The sequence below is a fragment of the Trachemys scripta genome, chromosome 1 (assembly GCF_013100865.1).
Source record: "Trachemys scripta elegans isolate TJP31775 chromosome 1, CAS_Tse_1.0, whole genome shotgun sequence".
In the NCBI taxonomy this organism is placed as follows: Eukaryota; Metazoa; Chordata; order Testudines; family Emydidae; genus Trachemys; species Trachemys scripta.
Window position 1 is genome coordinate 5,621,204 of NC_048298.1, and position 24,158 is coordinate 5,645,361.

At 48.4% G+C, this 24,158-nt stretch overlaps 2 protein-coding genes across 6 annotated transcripts in view; one reads left to right on the forward strand and one right to left on the reverse strand.

Annotated features, from left to right (window-relative positions):
* Window positions 1-123, reverse strand: part of FBH1 (F-box DNA helicase 1) — a gene marked incomplete in the record, with an annotated part of 38,596 nt that extends 38,473 nt beyond the window's left edge. Inside the window, 1 exon segment of the mRNA XM_034764045.1 lies at window positions 1-123. Within this exon segment, the coding sequence (XP_034619936.1) occupies window position 1 (1 nt within the window).
* On the forward strand, window positions 33-23,861 carry ANKRD16 (ankyrin repeat domain 16). Of its 5 annotated transcripts, XM_034764080.1 has the most exons (9): window positions 33-183; window positions 822-861; window positions 2,108-2,462; window positions 7,114-7,334; window positions 12,097-12,139; window positions 13,388-13,496; window positions 16,538-16,699; window positions 20,478-20,556; window positions 22,603-23,861. In XM_034764080.1, exons 3-9 carry the CDS (start codon window positions 2,125-2,127, stop codon window positions 22,761-22,763), a joined length of 1,113 nt encoding a protein of 370 aa, XP_034619971.1. In that variant the 5' UTR covers window positions 33-183; window positions 822-861; window positions 2,108-2,124; the 3' UTR covers window positions 22,764-23,861. The 5 variants fall into 5 exon arrangements, with proteins under 5 accessions (XP_034619971.1, XP_034619964.1, XP_034619949.1 ...); XM_034764073.1 differs by lacking the exon at window positions 33-183 and having other exon boundaries at window positions 462-861; XM_034764058.1 differs by lacking the exons at window positions 33-183; window positions 822-861 and adding an exon at window positions 1,340-1,560.
* Window positions 23,862-24,158: the final 297 nt, after the last annotated feature.

Below are 24,158 nucleotides of genomic sequence, written 5' to 3' on the forward strand. Positions count from 1 at the left end.
TCTGGTCCCGCCGGCGTTCGGAGCCTGCCGGGGCCGCTCGGCTTCCCGACTCCGAACTCCCGCTCGCGTTACCGCCCTGGCTTCCCGGGATCCCGCTCCCGGCCGCCGCCTGACTGACTCCGCCGCGCGCCAATCAGACAGCGCGCGGCCGCAGCCCCATCCAATGAGACTCGCCCTGGCTCGGTGAGGGGCGGGACGCGGCCAAGGGACGAGCGAAAACGTTCCCGGAGTTTGTTTACTTCCCTCCCTGCCGCCCACCCCCGTGTCCCGTTTAACCTTCGCGGGGGGGCGTCACGCTGGGGCTGCCGGGAACATCAACAGCCCCGCCCGCAGGTCACCCGCCGTGATGTCATCGCAACGTCACCCGTAGTTGTGACGTCATGGTGATGTCATGTGGCGGTGTCAGGCTGCGTCGTGGCGGCCTCGCGCGGGGGTGACGTCACACACCAGGGGTTGGGGGTGGGGCGCGTCACCACGGCAAAGCCCCAGGGACCCGCAACGTCTGTGTAAATAACACCCCTCAGGCGGGTGGGGCCGGGTCACACGGTGTGCCAGGGCCCGAACGTCTCTCGACGGGCCGCTGCCCCGCTCCGACAGACCCCCTCCACCCCCAGCATGCGGGGGGCAGCCTGGTCACAAGGGGCAATCGAGGGCAATGGGCTGAAGGTGCTGGCGCCGGGAAGCAATGGCCCCTCTCCTGCCACCGCCGTACGTTGCGGGGGGCGTTAGGCTCCCATCGGACGCGGCCAGCAGTGGCCGTTGGGGGAAGCCGGGTACCAGACTAGTCCCGCCGGTAATAATAATACCTCGCTCTTTTCCAGCGCGTCTCCTCAGTAGATCTCCCAGCACTTTACAAAAGAGGTTGGTATCCCCATTTTACAGATGCAGCAACCAAGCAACAGATTGGTGAAGTGACTTGCCCATCATCACCCATCTGGCTACCAGCAAGGCAGGGACTTGAACTAAGGTCTCCAAAGTCCACAGTTGCTAGGGTGACCATATTTCCCAAAGAGAAAACGGGATGCCCTGAGCTGCTCGCCCGAGGGCCTCATCCAACCCCTGCTCAATGCTGTTGTCCGTCGCTGGAACCCTGTGGGCCCCCCCTCAAGAGGCTGTTGCCTGTTGCTGGAACCCTGCCAGCCCCCTCCCCCACATGCTGGAACTGTCCGCCCCACCTCCTCCCCTAGGAGGGGCTGGCATCTCTTTCCCCCCACCGCATGTTCCACCACACCACACTTTTTTGACAAAAGTGGGGATTTGTCCCATTTGCTCTTGCCAACTGATCAAGTTGGCAAGAGCAAACAGGACAAATGCCTCCTTTTGGGGAAAAAAAGTCAGGAGGACCAGGACAGGGCTTAAAAAAGGGACTATCCTGGCCAAAATGGGACATATGGTCCCCCTACCAGTTGCGGCTCTACCCACTAGCCTAAAATAAAGTGTCAGGGCAAACACTGTTTGTCCACAAGAAGAAGACAGCTTGTGTAAGGGGAAGGAATTCAGTGCAGCACAGCCCTGCAGCAGCAGCTATAGAAGCCGTCAGTGGACTCTGGTGTGTCCGATGTGAGCTTTTAATCATTTTAATGTGACTCATGCAAGTAGCTTGGGTCTTTTTCATTTTGTGTAGCTGATCCCACAAGCTTTTTTAGCTTTGTTAAGATGATAATTTTATGGCTGAGTGTTGAAAAACCTGGTATTAAATAATAACTGCTGTCTTTATGCATAAGATCCAATACTGACTTATTTACTGCATCTTCAGTTCAGGTATGGGAGGGAGCATTTTTATTTATAAAAGCTTTTTTTATGACACTGATTGTAAGAATTTCTTATCCACTTAAATTTCCCTGCCCACTTAGGAACCTCCACTTGCTCACAAACATACACCGTCTCTCCATATTTTCCTGTGGACATTTTAACCCGGTGATGTCAGATATCAGAGACTTGCCACCTTTGATTCATTTGGTGGGAGACACCTTTATTTTGGATTTATATTAAGACTGTTTTTATGATCATAGATTTTCTAATTAGCCTTTAAAATCTCATCATTCATTTTATTTTGAACTCTCTCTGTCCCAAACCTGCTTGTTGTTTGTTTGTTTTAATGTCTTAGGAGCCACACATTTCTCTATGGCTGAAGCAGAAAATCAGAAACAACTTCTCAGGCTGATTCAAGAAGGCAGGCTAGACCTTTTCAAAGAGGAGTTGCAGAGAGACAAGGAAATGAGCAAGGAAGTGAGGCGGAAACACTATGGGAAATCTGGGGACACGCTACTGCACTATGCAGCCAGGCATGGTCACCTGAATGTTCTGACCCATTTAGTAGAAGCCTTGGAAATGGACATCGAGATGTTTAATAATGACTACAAAAGGCCCCTCCACGAAGCAGCTTCCATGGGTCACAGGGACTGCATGTTGTATCTGCTGGATAAAGGTGCAAGGATAGACTGCTTGAAAAAGGCAGACTGGTAAGTCACTGGCTTGTTTCACTGTGGGATCTGGCTAGTGTTTGAAATGTGTTTGTGGGGGGAGGGGGGAAGGCATTGTCTAATAGTTGGCACATAGGTCCAGGAATCATAATCAATCCAGATCTCTCACTGAATGACGCCAGTCAAATCACTAACCTTCTTTTGCTTGTTTTTCTGCCTTTAAACTCTAGGGTGCCCAGATAAAAGAATGAATGAATGAGAAACTCATGGGCAGATAAGAATACCTACTTCTGAGTGGTAAAGTGAGCCTTAATTAACTGATATTTGGAAAGCACTTACAATGGCTAGCACAATGGGGACCTGATAACACAAATAACGATACGGTAATACAAATAATAATAATATTCTCAGATGAAAATTGCTATATAAATGTGAAGTATTACTGCAAGGGAATGAAGCTGCATTATTCACCAAGGTGGTGGAGGGACAGGATTTCCATCACATGAGGCAGCAAAGAATTCTCAGTTAATATTTAAAGTTGAAATTAGAACATGAATAGGAGGCACTGACCTAATCCTTATCATTACAAATCATTAGTCAGTTTAGTACTCCTGGCATTGACATAATAAGTGAGAGTAGGGGAAGAAGATACTTGTCTCACATAGCAAATCTAGATATGTTGATATCTTTATATTCCCATGGCACCTTTCATTCCTACAAATTCCAAAAGCAAGAATACATACTTGTATTCCCAGCCTCTGGCCCTGGAATGCAGTTGCATTGGGATTGAAGATGCATACCAATCAGTGGCTTTATATATACTATGCATAGTTTAGCAAAGAGAAGATTAAATCTCTGCCTACTTGAGAATATATCGTGCTTTCTGTCAATGTCAAAGAGTTTTGTCCCATCTATGCTAGCAGTTAAATTGTTAAATCATTGCTAATATCAGGTTAGTGTGGTAAAAAGATAAATGTAAGAAGTAGTATGGGAAAACTTCCTGAAAGTGAGATCTAGTATTCACTTTATTTATTTACCCAATTACTAAACGCTCTGGGCGCACAGATACTATTCATGCCACGCATGACAAAACTGGGGGGCAGGGAAAAGATTCACCCTTAACAGAAATATACATCCACTCACCTATGCCCCAGTTTAAAACCAGAGACCTGATCTACACTTAAAATTTATACTGGGTAGCCGTGTTGGTCATGGTTGTGGAAAAACCACATCCCTCGTGACATAGCTATGCTAACCAAATGGTCAGTGTAGACGCAGCTATGCCGAAAGAAGAGTGCTTCTGTCAGCATCTTACAGCAAAAAAACTTCAGGACCAGACTCCAAAGAGAAACTGCTGAGCTCCAGTTCATTTGCAAATTTGACACCATCAGATCAAGATTAAACAAAGACTGTGAATGGCTATTCAACTACAGAAGCAGTTTCTCCTCCCTTGGTGTTCACACCTCAACTGCTAGCAGAGCACCTCACCCTCCCTGATTGAACTAACCTCGTTATCTCCACACTGATTTATACCTGCCTCTGGAGATTTCCATTACTTGCATCTGAAGAAGTGAGGTTCTTACCCACGAAAGCTTATGCTCCCAATACTTCTGTTAGTCTTAAAGGTGCCACAGGACCCTCTGTTGCTTTTTACTGATTCAGACTAACACGGCTACCCCTCTGATACTCTGTCAGCATTGTTAATGTTGTTTGGGGAGGGGCTGTTCCTACACCAGCAGAATTCCTGGTTTGGTCAAGGTACATTGCGTCTACAAGAGGGGCAATGCCAGCATAGGCTCTGTAGTGTAGATATAACCTGAGAAAATTGCTTAGACTCTTTATGCTGTGAAAATGGTGGAGACCTCTTTGTTTGGGACTTTGAAAACAAGGCCAGACAAAGTTCTTCAGTTTGTAGCGTGAGGAACGATACAATACTGCCAGGAAGATGGAGCAGGTGATGTCTTTTTCCATCTCTAACTTGTGTGGTTCTTTACCTACCACTGGACACCACATGCAGCAGGGGGTATGGAAATAAGTGGAGGATTTTCAAGATTTTAGTCTAAGGGATTTTTTCCCTTCCTTTTGTTATACGTTATGATTTATTATGCACCCATTCTTTAACAATAATGCTGATTGGCCTGTATTTGGTCAAAAGTTACTTACTTCACTCAAGCCAATGTCACGTTATAGTCCCTTAAACTGGCATGTAGGCTGACAGAATCAGGTCAGTGAAGGTGCAGCTAAGGATGACTGTGTGGCAGCAGCCAAGCGGCAGTCTTCTGCTGCAAATTGCATGCAATTTGGAGTAATCAGTCTTCCATGGAAGGAGCTGGGTAATGCAATGGTCTTGCCAGGACTAAGGCACAGACCGTATATGACTATACAGCATGCCCTCTGAGATGCCAGACTGCTTGTAGCAGCTGTTAAAATAAAGACACCATGTGTGGCTCCCTAATGGCATCAAAGAGGAGGTGAGATTGTTTCTCTTTCATTTTACATTCTAAGGATGAAGAGAGAGAGACAGCCTCCAGGGTGTCTGCCCTAGATTGAATTGAAGAAATCTCCCAAGAATAAATAGGTTATAATCCCATCCTGGGAATAAAAGGGAGAGAGGATTTAGTGGAGTGTGGTTCAGATTTGTCAATTCTTCATTATGTTAGTGTTTATATGGTCCAGTTAGACTGAATTTAACACCTCATTGAGCTGAATGTGGTGCTGCCTGGTAGGGATGGCACCTTTGCTCCTGCTGTTGTTTGTCTGGAGACATGTTAGTGCAGCAGAGGATTAGTTTAGGTTGTAAACTGCTTGGGGACAGGGACTGGGTCTTTTGATCTGCTTAGAGCACACGAGAATGCTCAAAAAGTACCCACTGCAAGGGTGAAAGAAATACTAGGAGACTGCAAATGTAGGGTCCTGACCCTGTAATCACTAGGCGCTCTTGCATGTGAGTAGTGCCATTGAAGTCAATGGGATTACTCACATGTGTAACTTAAACATGTGCATAAGTGAGTGCAAGAATCAGATGCTAATCAGGCGGTACCCAAAGTGTGTCCTGATACTCAAATGTGGACTGTGGCAGCGGGATGAAGCCACAGCTGATCAAATGTAGTTTATTGCAGTTAAATTAAAAAATGGGCGATACCATCAAATCAAATATTATTACAGTTGTATGCACTTATTTTACCTACATATAAAAGGAGGGTCTTGCTGTTAGGACGTCAGACTGGGCGTCAAGCTAGGTGGGTTCTGTTCCTGACTCTGCCAGACTTGCTATGGCCTTCAGCAAGTCACACTGTATCTCAGTTACCCCATCTGTAAAATGAGAATAATAATTCTTTACTTCTCTACTGGACATAAGTGTGGTCGTTAATGCTTATGAGGGACACTGAGATTCTCAGATGGAGGGGTCACAATATTAAGTACAAGTAGTCATTACTTTTATTATATAGACCAATTGGGGGTGGTCCTCAAGGCCTTAGGAAGATGCCAGTGCGATCCACAGTCTTAGCAAGTTTTCACACCACAATGTAACGAGAACAGTCTTGAATGTTTATAAAAAAAAAATTGTATGAAGCATCACACTTGTGCTGATTGCCCCGCGTAAGTATCTCACTGTGAGGCTAGCGCATATTGACTTGGAAAAGGGGTTTGTCCAATTTGTGATTTATCATCTACAGTCCCCCCTGTCGATGCTGATGAAGGGAATGGGACAGTAGGGGGTAAAAAGTACTGATCTGACCGGCTGCAGCTACAACAGAAAATCTCAAGTACACATTGCCTTTCTTTTCTCTGTTATTTTAGTGGAAAACAAGAGCGTGTTGTTATGATAATATGCACATAAAATTGATTGGTTGCTTGTGATGAGAAGATTTTCCAGTGTCAGCCCTTTGGCTCTTTCTCTGGTTATTCTGCTGTAGCAATGTTTAAACTGGTTTAAACTCACTTGGGCCCAAGTGGTACAGCCAGCCAGGGTGCACAGTGAACAAACTAAGTGAGAAAATGGTGCTCTAGAATCTGTCGTGAGTTCATATGCTGCACCTGTATAGGCATGTTGATGATCAGCCATACCATCCACATGTGGCATTGGGGATAGAATCCCGGACTTCCATTTCAAAAGCACCTCGATCGCTTGAACTAAAGGAGATCTCCCCTAGCTTGTAGTGGCTTTAGTAGGTCATCTGTCCTGTCTGTAGGCTGGCCGCAAGAGGATAAGATGATAACACCGCGTTTACTAGGTCCGTAATCCTAGTCCCCACTGGCTGGCCAAACTGTCATAGAATCACAGGCCAGAAGGGAAACACTAGATCAACCAGTCTGACCAGCTGTATGTCACCGGCCACCAACACCATCCAGCACCCTCAAACTAAACCAACAACCAAAACAAGACCAAAATATTGCAGCCCACAAGAGACTAGACTGTTTCATGCCATAGGCAGAGAACAGGAGGGACCTGCTGGAGGCCCCTGCAAATGCCAGGGAAATGATTGAATGAGGTATACCCAGATAATCCTGGCAAGTAATCTGCACCCACACGCTGTGCTAGAACCCTCTTTGGCCACAGCCAACCTTAAATCTTGCTTCAAACTCAGTTATTACAGCAATGGAGTTTGGATCGTAACGGGCTAGCTGTGGAGCAGCTGGTGGTATAATGAGGATGTATTGTGTGTTTATTCTCCCTTCTCTTTTTGAGGACTCCTCTCATGATGGCTTGCACCAGGAAGAACCTGGAGGTGATTAAAGATCTCATTGAGCATGGAGCAAACCCGTTGTTAAAGAACAAAGATGGCTGGAATTGCTTCCATATAGCAAGTCGAGAGGGTGATCCCCAGATCATCCAGTACTTGCTCACTGTGTCTCCGAGCAGCTGGAACACAGAAAGCAAAATAAAGAGAACTCCTCTGCACACGGCAGGTATGGACCCTACTTCTAATGGCCCCAGAAGAGTTTGTGTCATTCAGGGATTAGAAGCGCATAAGGCTATAATTTTTTATCACTTGCAGTTGCCCCTAAAACAGCAGTTTTGATCTGTGCCTGTGTGAAGGGTGACAATGTATTCCTGCTAGGGGTATGAATAATCAGTGTTGGGGCTGTTACTAAACTGGGAGCATACTTGGATTAGCATGCAGGCCTGATTCTCCACTGCCTTGCATGTTATATAGTCCTTTTACACCTGTGCAAAGTGTGCCTTATATTCTAATAACATTAGTCATGTGCATGGTAGGGAGTGGGGTCTAGTGATCGGATCCTCATTCTCTCACTCGCTGTCCCCTAACAGCTTTGTGCCACAGTTTAACAATCTGTGAGTGGGGATAATACTTACCAGGCCTCACATGAGTACTTTGAGGATTAATTAACTAAGTGCCCCAAAATTTTATTAATGCAGAGTTAAGATTGACTGGCTGTGTCTTGTGCCCTTCCAGAACATTGAGTTCTGTTACACTCAGACCTCTGAAAACCAAGAAATGAACAGTTAAGGTTCACATCACCGCCACAACACAACCTTAATTCTGCCCCTCTGGAGCTGGCAATAGCTCCTGGGAATGGGTCAGTAAGGATGGTGCAAAATTTAACAAACAGCGAAGGGAAATGGTGGATTTTCCATCTCTTGCAGTCTTCAAGTCAAGCCTTTCTGGAAGATGCTAGAATCAAACACAAGGTATTAGATGCAACACAGCAGTAACTGTATGGAATTCTCTGACATATGTTATATAGGAGGTCAGGCTAGTTAATAGTCCCTCTGGCCTTAAAATGTATGAGTCTAAAATAAGTAGATATGAGGAAGGACTAAGAGAACATGCCATCATTGTTTGTGTTGTGTTCCATAGATTGGAATTCCAGCATTTAATGTGCAAGAGCTGCAGCTGCATTCACTGTGTGAGGTGTACTGAATGATAGAGGGACCAGTTAGAATAGCTTGGCAGAGCTGTGACTGCAGTATGACAAAAGGCCACGTGTACCTTCTGGTATCAAGTATACCTTATTTCAGTGCTGAGCTCTATAGGCTGTGTCAGTAGCAGTACATAGGGGTCTTCGTGCCGTGGGGACTGTCAGCAGGGTGGTGGTCTGTGGGGCTTAGGGAGGGGTGAGGGAAGGCCATGTATCAGAAGGAATCCTCAAGGCAAGGGTAAAGGGGTGGTAACATTTATCAAGTCTAGGGTCGTTTGTGGGGAGTGGGTCCGTGTTTGAGTGTAGGCCCAAGTGTAGTATAGGTAGCTCCAGTTTGCGACACTTGAGCTAAACCTGAGACTTTGTCCAACGGTGCTCACGTGCTCTGTTCTCAGTGTTCTGCAGAGTGCTGCTATGGGTGCACTAGATCATCACTGAAAGAGAGCAGACAGCGTAAGGTTGCCTTGTGGGGGTGGCTTCCACCTTCTGTACTTCCTGGATTTCTGAAGTTTGTTTGCTTTCCTTTAACTCTTCATTTCCTGGCTTTCAGAGGTTTGAATGCAGCTGAACTAAATATTCTTGAATCTCACGAGGCACCACTGGGTGACCATAACTCTGCTCCTTGCCACTCCATGCCCCTGGTAAGCTTGGCAGGGGCGTGGGGAGGTGGGAAGATGGTGTCAAGAGTGCACATACCAGCTGGAGGCAGGAGAGGGGGGCAGGAGAATGGAAATGCAGATCTGGGCCTGGTGTATGGGGTATGAGCTCTCATGTCCTGCAGCATAACAGACTCAGGTGTGAAATCGTCCATTCATCTCAATGAGATGTTGTCAGCTGAATGAGACCATCCCATAGGAGATGAATTTAGCCTGTTACAATAACTCCTTACCCTGGTCTCAGCACTGTGTCGGAGGTATCTTCGAGCCTGCCTGTTCTCAGCTCCCAAGCACAATCTCAGTGCTGTGTGTATGTGCCTGTTCCATGCACCGAACATGCCTGTTCCCAGGTCCCCATCCTGGTCTCAGCATTGTGGGGGCATGTTTTGTTTGAATGGGGGACAGAAATAGGATGTGTGGATATGGGGAGGTTGGGGAGGGGACAGAGTTGAAAGCCCCACACCCCCTATTATATAGTTCTGGCCCCTCCTCCTTTCCTCCCTACAGTCCCCTGCACTGCTCTGACCTCCCTTTACCCTTAGAAGCACCAGCATTGGGTGAAGGGTGAGCCTCCAGCCCCTTCCCCGCTGCTGGAGGCAGCCTGGGGAAATGGGATGCTCTGCTTCCTCTAGATCTCAGCTCACATTGGGGGGCAGAGAGAGTGGCTCCGTCCGTCCCCCCCCAAGAAGCAGGGCCCTGTAGATACTGGTTCACACATGGGGGGTGCCCAGCTCTCCCCAGGGCTGGGGGTTGCTGCTGCCCCAAGCCCCCCTCCCATTTGTGTGAGGTGCATTCCCATTTGGCACCCAGCTGTCGTCCTGAGAGATGTGGGTGTGAATGGGAGACATCACCTACCTACCCCACCACCACCCCGCTCAGCAAGGACAAGAGAAACGTCTAGATACCCAAATTAGCTGTCAGGATTATGCTGGGCCCTGAAGACACACGTAACAAAAAGATAGTCTCTGCCCCAAAGAATTTGCAATCTGAGTATAAGACAAGACAATGGGTGGGTACCACAAAAGACAGGGAGCTCATTGTGACTGATCAGTGCTATAAACTGTGGCCACAACACATCAGCTTCATTGTTCGACTGTTGCTATTACAGGGTTGCCAACTTCCACAATTTTATCATGGCCCTAGTGATTTTGGGAGTGAAAACACAGCAAAAGGCGCCAACTCGTGAATTATTCAGAATGGCTGCCATCTCCTATAATTGTCCGTGGGGCTTAGCTTTGAAGCCAGCAAGATGGCCGCTATTTCCCTACGGTCTATCTGCACGTGGAAGGAGGCTACCCTTAATAAAGTTGGCTGTCACCTCCCACTGCTTCCAGTGAGATAGAAGCCGTGCCCACAGGCAGAATGGCTGCCACAGTATGGCCCAGAGGGCTGGATAGAAGAACACAGGGACTGTGAGGACCAGCAGAGACGCTGTGAAGGGTGGGCGAGGAGAATGATGAGGAGCAGGGGGCAGATTTAGGGATTGCAGATGAATGGGATGCAGGGGAAGGCTGAGAAGGGAGTTGCAGGGAGGGGGCAGGAGGAAGGCTGCAGGCAGTGCAGAGCAGTGGGAGGAGCAAAGGAGTATGGGGGGCAGGAGGGAGGCTGAGGGAGTGGAGAGAACAGTGATGGGGCAGGAGATGGAGGGGATTCAGTGGCAGCTCCCCAGCTTGGGGGTGATGATGGAGATGGTAAAGGGAAGTCCTGTTCCGGCAGCCAGGGGAAGGCAGTGTTGCCACCTCTCGCAAACTGATCATGTCACAGGATTTGGGTGCTTGCAGGATAAACTGTTGCAGTGACATGAGAAACTCTGCTGATCTTATGATTTTCAGGGCTGGGCACAGGGGCAGAACTCTGTGAGGGGACCTTGGGGCTAAGGTCCTGCCACTGAGCCTTGCCTTCACGGCCCTACAGCAGTGAGAGAGTCCTAGGGCAGCTGGAGGTGGGAGATGGGAAGTCAGGGAAGTTGCACTGCTAGGTCTCAGGTAGCGAGGTCCCAGGGTAGCGGGAGGCAGGGAAGTGCTGCTGCTGTATCTAGACAGAAGACAGTAATAGGAAATGGATGGCAGTTCCCCTGTCCTAGGGATGAGACAGAAGTCTCCATCTGGGCAGCCAGGGAAAAGTGTTCATTTTTTGGGAGCATTAGAGGTTGACTTTTCAACCCGAAATTGTCACACACATATTGGCAGAGGAATAGAGGGAAGTTAAACGACAGACTAAAAATCTCATGATTTTTTTTCAATTTTGTGATTTTTGAGGGTCTGACTTATAATTTTTCATCTCTTGAGATTGGCAATGCTGCTATTAAAGCTAAGACTATCACTTCTGTGCAACATATGCTGAGAGCCCTTCTTCAACTGCAGTTCTGTGTTTGGTTGTGGGACCAAAACATTTACGGTGTTGTCCTGCTTAATCAAAATGAGTAAATAACCTGATATTAGCAGCTGTGAGTTTGGTTTTATTATATGAAGGTGGCCTACAAAGGAAAAAAAATAGGGTTCCTCCCCCATTTTGCTGCAATATCATGTATTAAGAAGCCAGAGACGATTTTACATTTGCAATTCAGATCCCTTTTACCATGGGGTTTTTTCCCTAGGAGACTCGATGACTGGAGATGTGCTAAGTGCATGTTCCTAGTATGCCTGTTCTCAGCTCCCAATAGTCAGTGTGTTGTGCATGGCACAGTACCAAACATGTCCAGCTGAATTATCAAGGAAGCAAAACCTGAGCAACTGAGAGTGGAAGGGAATATTTTCCAGATTTCTTAAAACTCTTTGTTCTGTGCTAGTCTTGCTTAGCACCTATTTAACTTAAAGGCCTAACAAAGTGGGAGAAAAAAATCTGTTTGTTAAGATTCAAAACACAGACACACACTTCAGTTCAGGGCAAACAAAGCTTCCACGTCACTTCTCTCTCCTGTTTTGTCTGGAGAGTCCTTGGAGGACATAGAGACGGTTGGATATTCCTGATACGTCTCACATAAAAATAACAAGCAGTAAAAGGTTTTAATTAAGAATCTTTCAGGGCTTCTTTATACATCACAAATAAGCCCAAAGGGGCACAGACCCACTTATTTTTCCTTTGTAGGTGGGAGGAAACATGAATTACCATCCACTTCCTCTCTCTCGCAGCAATGCACGGCTGTTTTGACGTAGTGAAAGCACTTCTTGAGCGGTAAGCAGGCTTCCTGTCCTAATTTTTTTGTGAAATTTAACCACACACACACACACACACACTCTTTCTCCCTTCCCTCCTCCCGGCCCGCTCCCCCCTTCCATTTACAGCACACGGCCTGCTTGACTAAACAGACACCGGGAACATTGATGCCATTTAGAAATCCCAGCTGCACGTTTGTAAGCCCTGAGAACCTATCAGTTGCCTCTCACTTTTCACAGCTGATTATGGTGATTTCAGATGTATTTACTCTCCGGATTGCCTCAGAATTCACTGTGACATAGGCCCCAATTACATAACCAGGCTGGGTCTTTAGGACAAGGAGAGAACCATCTGGGCTTAGTGTAATTCCTCTGGGCTTGACTGAGCCCAGCTACTGCATTTGCCTGCACCAGTGAGACCCACTGTGCCACAATGCAGGGGTTCACCCTGAGATGAGGGCACCACCTTCTTTCTTGCTTTCCGCCAGGGGTAGCTGTATTTTCTGTCTGGGGCTCCATACAGTCCTGGCCGCGGAGAGTCTGCTGGGAAACTGCATTGAATCATTCTGGCCACACTTCCTTCCTGACCAGCGTTGCCCACTGTTGAAGCTGCACTGGGAAGAAGGGAGGCTGTAGCCATCTCCATCCACAGCCTCCCCAGTATCAGACTTCACACCCCTCCCAGCCCCACTAAACCCTGGTTTACAATTGGCATGGGGTGGATTTGACCCACTGTGTTGTCATTGGGCCAGATTCTCAGTTTTGACTCAGTCTTTACTCAGGTTGAATTCCCATTCACTCCAGTGAGAGTTCTGCCTGAGTAAGGTCCTTGGGATTTGGTTCGCAGTAATGATGTATGTAGCGCCATGTTTGGGGCAGTTCATCCCTGTGCCAGCCCATGGCCTGTGTGCCACTTATCTCCCACAGAACTTCTATTCGGAGACTTTAAGTGTGATGTAAGTGGCGCATAGACCTTCTGCCCCTCTTATGCCTGGGGGAGAAATTCACCCTGCAGGAATTGAGCCAAACAGCTCCCTGCCCCAAAGAGCTCAAGGTCACTCTAAAGACACATGCCAGCACCCAATACGATACAACATAGGACAAAGAGAGAGGGGCAGGTGATCATTTTAGCTGGGATGCCTCACGTACAGAGCTAAAGCCTTCTGGTCAAATATAATGAGACACTCCAGCTACTGTGCACTGCTCCAACAACACAAAGCAGCCCAAGCGCACCAGTCTCAAGCATGTGTTTTATGATCTTTCCAAGGTGCCCATATGAACCTGACAGCAGGGACAAATGCGGAGTGACTCCCTTTATGGATGCGATACAGAACGGGCACATCGACATAGCCCAGCTGTTTCTAGAAAAGCATAAGGTATGGTGTCAAGAGACCCACATTGCCTTTTCTCCAGGTTCCAGATACAAAACACCACCCACCAAAGAGAACAATATTAGCTCTTGTACTTGTATGGGGCCATATCTGGAGGACTTTACTCAGGCAAACTCCCACTGAAGCTAACACAAGGACTGAGTAAAAAGTGAGTGGTGTGGCTAATGATGGTGATTCCACTAAAGACCAGAATGTGTGCCCATGACTCCCACAGGTGAGCTGCTACCAAGTTATCATTGGCTCAGTGGGGCTACTCATGAGTAGCAAGAAGGCCTTCACAGCCTGATGATCAATACTTAGGCCCAGATTCCCCAAGGTATGTAAGCACCTAACAACCAATGATTTCAGTGGACGCTAGGTGCCTAAGTACCTTTGTGAATCCGGGCCTTAGAGCTTTACCTCTTCAGAATGATTTGTATAAATACTTGCTAGGTAACAGACCATCACAAACACTCCTGTGACATAGGGATGCAAGTCTCATCCCCATTTTACAGATGGGGAAACTGAGGCACAGAGTGGGTAAAGTGACTTACTTGCCCAAAGCTACAGAAGGAGCTGGTGTCAAAGCCGAGATTAAAACCCAGGCATTCCTGGCTCTCTAGCCTGTGCTTAAACCATACAAGTAGAGTTTCTTCTGGCAGTAGATTTCTGAGGACCAGTAGATTTCCTGCTGTGGCTGTGTAGGAAGTGAACTTTCCCTACCTATAACAGCTATAGCTCCTAGTATTGCTTCCCAATGACCTCTGATTTCCTTCTAAAACAGAGGTGGGCAAACTACAGCCTGTGGGCGACATCCAGCTCACGGGACCGTCCTGCCCAGCCCTTAAGCTCCCAGCCGGGGAGGCTAGCCTCCGGCCCCTCCCCTGCTGTCCTCCCTCTCCTGTAGCCATGCCACCGCGCAGGCAGCGCTCTGGGCGGCAGGGTTGTGCACTCCTGCCGAGCAGCAAGGCAGCGTGTCTGGCTCCAGCCGGGTGGCGCAGCTGCCAGACATGCTGCTCTGAGTGGCATGATAAGGGAGCAGGGGGGTTGGATAAGGGGCGGGAGGTTTGGGAGGGGCAGTCAGGGGACAGAGAGCAGGGGGCAGTTGGATGAGGCAGAGGTTCTGGGGGCGGTCAGGGGACGGGGAACAGGGAGGGGAGGGTTTGGATAAGCATGGGAATCCCGGGGGGCCTGTCCGGGGGCGGGGGTGTGGATAGGGGTCAGGGCAGTCGGGACTGGCAGCAGGGGGGTTGGATAGGAAGTGGGGTCCCGGGGGGGCGGTTAGGGGTTGGGGGTCCCGGGAGGGGGTGGTTAGGGGACAAGGAGCAGGGGGGTTTGGATAGGTCAGGGGTTCTGAGGGGGGCAGTCAGGGGGCGGGAAGTGGGAGGGGTTGGATAGGGGGCGGGGGCCAGGCTGTTTGGGAAACCTTCCCTACCCGGCCCTCCATACAGTTTTGCAACCCCAATGTGGCCCTCGGGCCAAAAAATTTGCCCACCCCTGTTCGAAAAGGATCATAGGGCTGTTGTTAGATCCAGTTGTATATTCAAAATAACAAACACTTCATTACTTATGTACTGTTGTCAACATCGACTATGAAACCCTCAAAGAATATTTTAAAATCGAATTTATTTCTCACGGTGTGTGAGGTTGGTTTACATTTGCATTTCTCATCGCATGGACAATGGGAAGAGCCTGTTCGTTTTCTAGACAGTTCCATTTCTGGTCCTCGTGCGCTAGCTTGGTGCTGCAACATTTGGATGGCAAGTGCTAAACAGGCAGGACTGCCAACTTCCAGTTTTCAAAAATCAAGTGTTAGGCCTCCAAATCAGGAAATGGGCTTAAGAACCATCAGATTTTAAAAAAAAAGTTGTCAGGAATTAGGGTTTGCCGCTGAGCCTGGGACCAGCTGGCTCTCCCTCCCTAGTGAGCAACAGAGGCCTCGCAGCTGAAGCACAGGTGGCTTGCAGCAGAATCACTTGATTAGCCAGACAGCCCAATTGGCTGGAGGAACCAACAGATGTGCTCTTCAGCCTGGCAGCAGCATTAGGCCAATGGCTGCTCAGTGCACATGCCTGCAAGCTGTGATCGCTCCTGTGCCAGCCCTGCTCTAGTCCTTGACTCTGACTTCTAGTTCTTGATGGCCACTGCTCCCACTACTAGGCCTGACTGCTGCTGCTCGAGCCATTGGGCCTAACCGCACACCTCCTGGTCCGTGACAGCATTAATGCATTTTGCATTCTTTTTACTTGCCTTCTGGTCTTCAGAATTTTCTATGCTTACCATCAAAGCTAAAAACATACTTGTGTTTTAAATGAAAGCTGTTCACATGACTCCAGAAGCTGGGGTTTTAAGGAAAATATTAAATATAAGCACAAGGCTTGCTATAAAATTGTGAGACCTGGCAGCACCGAAAAGTGGAATGTTTGTTTGTCTTAAACTGGTTCAACTGAAATTTAATGAAAAGAAATAATGGAAAAGTATGATTATGATTAAGTATAACACACATGCCTAAAGGCCCTCATAAGAATTGGGGCTCCTTGTACAAACACATTTGCAAATCCAAATTTGACTTGACAGTGTCCCTTTACATGTTGGGACCAGATTCCATTGATTTGCTAGATGTTTATCAAAATATCAGCATACTGCGAAATGATGACCTTGTTGTAGCTAGACTACTGTGTTGCATGCATTTGGAAAGACAATGGGCCTGTACTGGTTTTATAAAGGTGTAGCTTTATTGATGTCAATAAAGTTTCTCCTGATTTACACCAGTGGAAAGGAGAACTGGGCCCAAAAGCCTTTGCTAATCATTTCCAAAGCTTGGTAAATGAGCTGATGCAACTGTACACACACAGGTTTTATACCAGCATTACGTAATCCTGCTGGACTAGGGTGAGTAATTTTTTTGATGGCCGGTTAAAATATCATGTGATTTCATTATTGTCATTGTCATGGCAATGGCCGGACATGTCGTTTGTACACAAGTTGGCAATCGTTCACGGCAATTTGGCAAAGCTGTTCATGGTTCCTTATTTCCCACCCGCTAGGCCTGTTATACAGCTGCAGATGCAGTAGGTGCTCAGCCGTTGCACCAGGCAGCAGTCACGACCCAGGACGAAGCCATCCGCTTCCTTGTCTCTGATCTCGGTGTCAATGTCAATGAGAGAGCAACGTCAATCCAACTCACGGCGCTACATTACGCAGCCAAGGTTTGTTTCTTTTCGATTGCTCCCTGTGCAATGCGGCTGTAAGCTGGCATGCCATAAGAGAGATGATGGGGTATGGCAGCATGGTCTTTGCCCTGAGTGCCATCTGAAGACTGGCTCAGTTAGTACCGTGCAGAATGGTACAACTTCTGCCATGGGCGGCGGGAGAAACCCCCCTTTGGGGAAGCTAGCCCCCTGGGCCCACTCCTTCCACCCGAGGCCCCCTCCCCCCCCCCCCCCCAGAGCCCCGAGCGTCCTCCCTTCCTTCCCCCCCATAGCTGGAGGAGCCCCTGCCGGCCCACCTCAGCTGCACTGGTTGGCTCGAGCCGCCCCAGGCCGCCGGCCAGCCCGAACCCCGAGCTCCAGGCCACCGGCTGGAGCTGAATCCCCACTGGCTTCAGGGGAGAGGGGGAGCGAGGGCGGGGCCTCAGGACAGAGCATGGGCGGGGCCACGGCCTTCAATACCTTCTGCCCATGACTTCTGCCATATACAGGAGTTGCCCTGTACACACCATAGGAGTTGCCCCACCAATCTGTTGTCTGCAGGGGTCTGTACTGATGTCTGCTAGCTGAAGGGAGCCAATGGGAGCAGTAGGTACCTAGCACCTCTCAAGACCAGGAGTCAGCAGGGCTGACCTGTGGCATGTATGTTTGCTTGAGGTTCCCCTTGGTCATGGACTGATTCAGCAGCTTAATTTGCCAACTCACCAGTAGTTGGAGTGGAGATGGAAGTAACCCAGGGCTTGAATTTCCTCCTTATCCTCTTCCTGCCTCCCTAGCAGTTTGGGACCATGCCCTAGCAAGTTATTAGTGCAATTATCAATTTCAGACCGTAGCACAATACCCTACTGAAACAGCCACAGTGGTGAGAGGGGAAGCCCTTTATGCTGATAGGTTGGGTTAGATTCTGGCCAGACCCTGGGCAGGTGTACAAGGTCTGGGAGGTGACAAGGAGCTTCCCACACTCCCATTTGTGCCCCTGGCACAGGGGCTGTCTTGAATTCCAATAAAGGACTAGTGTGTCCTCTCCTTCCTACTACACCTCTGTGCCCCTAGGAGATGAAAAGGGGGAAGGACGGCCAGGTTGCGGATGGGCTATGGCTCTTTGCCCACCCTCCCTGCATCAACCAGCAGTGTTGGCTGAACACAGAGGATTGGTTATACTGTACTAAGAGTGTTGGCATTGTTGCTTCACCATTGTGTTCTACCCAGGAGCCCGGAGGCTGTCATCTGGAATCCCTCCTGGGGGCTCAGGAAGTACAGCCCTGCTGCATCCCTTCTATTATTGTGTGTGTTTGCAACAGCCTCCAGGATGTGCTAAGTGCTTTCTAGCCACACAAAGAGGGATGGTCCCTGCCTGGAGGAGCTCACAGGCTCAGGAACTCCAGCACGCAGCTTTGAGGGCACAGTCTAGATGCTTTATCCTTCTTTTACAAATGCATCAATGGCCCTTACGGAGATGAATAACCTTATTCTCCTCTATCCCGTCCCATCCCATCACCTCCATGGTAGGGTGGCTCCCCACATAGGTCTTTCTCCCAGCTTATCCGCCTTATTCACTGAGAAATGATGTTGAAAGCCCTCTTGGCTGCCGGGGGTGCATTTCATAGCATGTGTTTGGGGGGGGTGAATGTAAATGTGCTTTGGAAAAGATCCCCGCTCTGCCATGGCAAACAGCTACACCGGCTGATCTGCAAAAACGTTTGATGGTTGTTTCTTCCTCTCTGAGAATCGGTGTCACTTGCATTGTGCAGCATAATTTCCTTTAGGGTTTTTTTTTTTTTTTTTTTTTTTTTTTTTTGCATTTATAAATACATTAAAATCAAATTATGCTTTCAACTCAATTTGCTGCTAAGGCCGTTGTAGCTAAGCCATCTGCTAGCTCATGACTTTTATTGCTGTCAGTGTGTCCCTGCAGTAATGCACTGGGTGCTGTGAACAAGGGGAATATGCAGCTTGTACAGTCAATGGGAAAGGGGAGGTACAAATACGGGCTATCCACATCCATGCTGCAGAACAAAGCCTAATTAGCAGAGGGTGAGGAAGAAACAGCCAAATCAGATGCATTATTTAGGGGAAATGCAAGGGTTAAATTTTCCTCTGAAGCATCCAAAATTGGCTACAGCCAGAGAGAAGATCCAGGACTCGATGGATCATTAGTCCATGTCACTGAGGCAATCTCTGTTCTTCTAAGATTCTACAAATATCATAGAAATCCTTTGGAAAATGCCAGTGCCCTACGGGCTAATGCCAGTAGATAGCAAATCCAGCTCAGTTGGAAGCTATTAATAAGACATAGGTCTCTGAGCTAAAACGCACACACCCACTAGTGGCAATCCTAGACTTCTGTAGCAATCAGACCAGGTTTCCAGTATGGGAGAAAACAGGTTCCTAATGAAGCCTAATCCTTTTAACAAATCATCAGCGGCCAGTGTTTGTATTGTTAACAGTAAATCGGGATTCTAGGGCTGATTGGCCTGCAGAGGATAAAAGCAGTTTGATTCTGGCCTGGTCTACAATTTAGGTTGACATAGCTATGGCACTAAGGGGTATGAAAAATCCATAGACCTGAGCACCATAGCAATGCCGCCCTGACCCACAGTGTAAACACAGCTAGGTTGATTGATGGAAGGATGCTACTGTATATCTAGCTACCATTGCTCATGGAGGTAGTGTTCCTACGGTGACAGAAAAGCCCCTTCTGTCCCTGTCGGCTGTGTCTGTGCTATGGGGCTGTGCAGCTGTAGTTAGGGTGACCAAATGTCCCGATATTTGGGGCTTTTTCTTATATAGGCTCCTATTATCCCCCACCCCCGTCCTGATTTTTCACACTTGCTGTCTGGTCACCCTAGCTGTAGTCCCTGTAGTGTAGACATGGCCTTAGTCATTCGGTCATAGCGATGGTTGGAGGGGAAAGGCAAGATCAGCTGACACCTTAAAATGCACTAACATGCTAACAAGAAGCCTCTTTAGACCTTGTCACTAGGGGTCATTCTACATGAGCTCTCCTGCCTTTGCTAGCATGGCCCTTTGCTAGCATGTACTGGTGATAGAGCAACAGTGGGAACATTCTTTAAAATCCTCAGAGCAGACACAGCCTTTCAGTCCTGGAGCCTTTGACTTCCACTTGGCATGCCAGTTGAACGCTATTGAATAACAGGACAGGTGGCATTTAGAGGCTCCAGGATCCTGGTGTATTTTGCAGCAGGATCTTCCAGGATTCACCATTGCCCTGCTATGGTCTCCCGGCACTGCTGTGGCATCACAAAGGGACAGTGAATATAGCTTATCTTCTAGTGGAGGATTCCCCCTGCATAGGTAGAATTGCTGAGTGGCATAGAGCTGTCCTAATAGCTCTGTATCTGTGTGGGAGATGTTCCTGGGGAAGAGGCGATGTGGCAGGAACACAGCTGTGCTTTGGCAGTCTCTGGCTGCTCTTGGGGATATTGGCAGCCAAGTACAACTTACTGCTGCTCTAAGATATGCCAGGGGCTGAGGCAGACCCTGGTTGGCCCCAGGATCAGGGAGCCGCAGCCCCCACCTCTCTGCTCCTTGACTGAACACAAGAATCTGCACCCGTATCTATAGCTCTCCACAGGTTTGCCAGTTTGCTTATGGTGGTGCTCATTGGCCATATAGCAAGCTCTTATAAACATTGCTTTACAGAGGAATTTTTCTATTCCCAGTCCTATAGGTTATATTAGGCTCACAAATGAAAGATTTAAAGGGCTGGTTCTGCTTAACAATCATGCAACCGATGTGTTTGTGCTTAAAAATGCAGGAAGGACATACAAGTACCGTCCAAACGCTGTTGTCCCTCGGCGCTGATCTACATGCTAAAGACGGGAAAAGTCGATCTGGTAAGGCCCTCTGGTAGGTTGGTTGGTTGTTGTTTCTAGAGCATCAGTACTGCAGAGGGCAATTTAAAAACAGGTAAAAAGACAGGATCCCTGCCCCTGAAAGATCACAGCACAGTGTGTTTAATGCCTAATCTGCAACCAGTGCCAGATGTATGACTTGTAAATGAATAGTAAGTGGAATTTGGATGCAAAGCTAGTCACCGCAGTAATTGCATTGCGTTGGCAATGTCATCTGTGCACAATAATAAACGAGTCACCCTTCGGATTAATGTTTCTAAAAATGAAATGGTTTTCAACGCAGCCAAAACTGGCAACTCGTGGCTTCTCCGGAGTGATCAGGTTGGTCTAAATACTTGTTTTTAGAATCCTCATGAACAATCCCCTAATCAGCCAGTCAATCAGTCAGTCTCTTTCTCTCTCCCACATATGCTCTCTCTCCCAGTCTACACATAGATCAGATGTGTTCAGACTCTGTTACACTCACCTGCCCAGGTTACAGTGCAAGTGGTTCTGGTCACCTGTACAGCAGCATTTTTTCCTCCATGACCTTGAGTCAGCCACTCTTGTTCATCCACTCCTTGATGCCTTACTGTATTAGTATCGGCGCGTTCTGGCTTCATCTGGACCTCTGTCCCACACTGCCTCAGCTGTTCGTGCTAGTGACAGAGGATTGTGAGTGTCTGTCATGGGGTATCCTCCTGTACAGAGAGCTGTGAGGTGCTGAGTGTCTCTTGCAAGATGCTGAACATCCTCAACTCCCAGTTGATTTGAGAGCAAATGGAAGGTTCTTGGCATCGAGCAGTATTGGGCCGAGAAAGGAGGCAGGCAGACTGGCTAACCTAGCTACGGACAAAGTGCAGACAGGACCTCCTACCAGTACAACAGCCATGCTAGAACCCAGTTAAAGCCCGCTCAACACGCTGCAGGCTTGCTACTCTGCAAGACTGACACATGGTCAGAGCGATCCCTTGGGTTTGGCAAATCGGGGTGACTGCTCCGGGCCCCACGCTTCAGTATGCGTGGGGGGGGGGGCGCTAGGCCGGCCCAGGGGGGTGGGGTTAGGGGTGCGTGGGGGGCCAGGCCAGCCCGGGGGGGGGGGAGGAGTTCGGAGTTCGGGGGTTAATGGGGGTCCTGGTGCCGGCAGCAGGGGTCGGGCCCACACTCACCAGCAGGAAGTGCGCGTTGTATTTATTTTTCTTGCTTGGCCGCTGTTGCACCAGCCGCCAGCGTCCTAATGCCAGCGCCAGGCTGACCCCATCCATTGCCCTTCCACCCTGGAGCCCTCCCTTTTCTGGGACCCCCCAGCACAGGGGGGCCCCTCACCTCTAGCACAGGTGCCACCCTGTGACTCTCCGTCGTCCCTCGTCACCCAGCACTAGTGTCCCTTCCCCACACCAGATTTCACCTGTATAAAAAATGTTAAGGGGGGCCCATACAGGCTGATTTGTGCCAGGTCCCGCAAACCCCTCCCTCCCCACACACACACATTACGTTGTATGGTTAGGGACTGTGTGCCAGATCTGCAACTGATCCTACCTCTGCATAGCTCCACTGAAATCAATGGAGCATCTAGCCATCAATGTACACCGGAGCTGATCCTGTGTGTTCCATTCTAGCCCCACACACAGTACAAATCTTTTCGTTCCTTGCCAAGACTCACTGGGCCAGATTCTGTAGGTTGCTGGGGCCAATCTCCTGTTAAAGTGGCAGCCATCGATTGGAGGATCTTGGATTGTCCTTCCTGCTAGTGATACTGTACAGCTCCTTACTGTGCAAAACAAACGGAAACATTCTTATTTCATTTCCCACCGTCGTTGTCTGCCTCCATAATGGACGCAGCCGTGCAGTTTCAAGGCCCACCACTGCAGAATGCAGGGCACTGATTGCATGTGATAATTGAAAAAGGAATTAAAGTCATTGTTCACCCATGGCCAGTTTTTCCTGGATTAATTCGCTTTGCTGGGAGTCTGACATTTGCGTTGCATATGAAATACAAATCCCTGTTTGCGGATTTCATTTCCATGTCAATGTCCTGTCTCCTTACAGCCCTGCACATGGCCTGTGCGGGCCAGCACGCGGCCTGTGCGTGGCTTCTCCTGCAGGCTGGATTGCAGGACTCCCTGGACGACACTGGAACATTTGCACGGCAGCTTGCCAAGAAACCGGACGTCCTACAGCTTTTCAAGGGAATAAATGTTAGCACATGAAACTGACAGAGGAGAGAATAAAAGTTTGTTTTCAGCATCACTGTTTTGTGTTGTGCCAGATAGAACTATTAACAAAGGGCCAAATCCTGAGGGCCTGACTCAGGCAAAGACAATGGGAGTTGTGCTGAGTAAGGACTGAGTAAAAGAGCTCATTGGAAATATAGTAGGAATAAAGCTACATACGAATGTCTCATATTAAATAGATTTTGACCCAAGGGTATAATGGGGATAATACACTCCATAGGATGGGACTTACAGACACTTGTATAGTGCTCCATCATCCTAGGATCTCTACCAGTCCCCACACCATCTATTTGGTTGCTGGGTTGGTTCGCATACACTTAGGCCTGGTCTACACTAGGAAATTAGGTCAGGATAACTATGTCACTCAGGGATTTGAAAAATCCACATCCCTGAGCAATGCCGTTAAACCGACCTAACCCCTGGTGTAGCCAGCGCTCCCACCAACCTAGCTACGGTCTCTTGGGGAGGTGGAGTACCGACGCTGACAGGAGAACCCCTGCCGTCAGCGTTGGTAGCAGCTTCATTGAAGCACTACAGTGGCACCACTGCAGTGTTTTAAGTGTAGACAAGTCCTAAGTATCTCTTTGTCTGTCTGTACTGCGCAGAGGGGTCCACATCTTAATTGGGGCCTTTGGACATCACTGTAATATAAATGTTTAATAGTAATAGTGCTACAATTGGATGGCTGTTCGATGGGCTGTATGAAATGACCTGGCCAATTTCTGGTGGGACAGCACAAAACCACTGCCACAATTGGCAGCTGTTACAGAGAGGCCCAGGGTGGCAGAGAACCAATTACCCTTTCCCCTAAGAAATGATCCCCCTCAACCATCTAGCTCAGGATGGAAGAACAGTGGTGAGTAGCATGGGGAAGCTTGTACAGCCCCTGCCCGTGTGATATGCTTTCTGTGGAGCAGGGGCCTGAGCCAAAGCCCGTTGAAGTCAACAGAAACAGTGAAGACTTCCACTGGCCTCTGCATCAGGCTCAAAGAGAGAAATACATTATCCAAGACATGCATTCATAGATTCCAAGGCCAGAAGGGACCATTGTGATCCTCTGATCTGACCGCCTGTATAACACAGGCCCTTACAACATTTGCAAAATAATTCCTAGAGCAGATCTTTTAGAAAACATCCAATCCCGATTTAAAAATGGTCAGGAATGGCGAATCCACCACGACCCTTGCAGTCAATCTGACACTTCTCACCACCATTAAGAAATCCTCCTCTTTGAAGTATTCAGGAAATAAGCTGTATGCTTAACACTCTCCTTGTAAGCTTCTGACAGTTTGGGATAGTCATAAACGCTAGAGCTACTGTAGTTTAGATTTGATATTTTTTGTTTTTAAAGCCTGTAAAACACGCTCATTC

Excerpts from the sequence above, each read along its gene's own strand:
- ANKRD16 (XM_034764080.1), top strand. The coding sequence starts at position 2,125 with ATGGCTGAAGCAGAAAATCAGAAACAACTTCTCAGGCTGATTCAAGAA. Across the intron at positions 2,463-7,113 it reads TGCTTGAAAAAGGCAGACTG|GACTCCTCTCATGATGGCTT; the intron begins GTAAGTCACTGG and ends TCTCTTTTTGAG. Across the intron at positions 20,557-22,602 it reads AGACGGGAAAAGTCGATCTG|CCCTGCACATGGCCTGTGCG; the intron begins GTAAGGCCCTCT and ends GTCTCCTTACAG.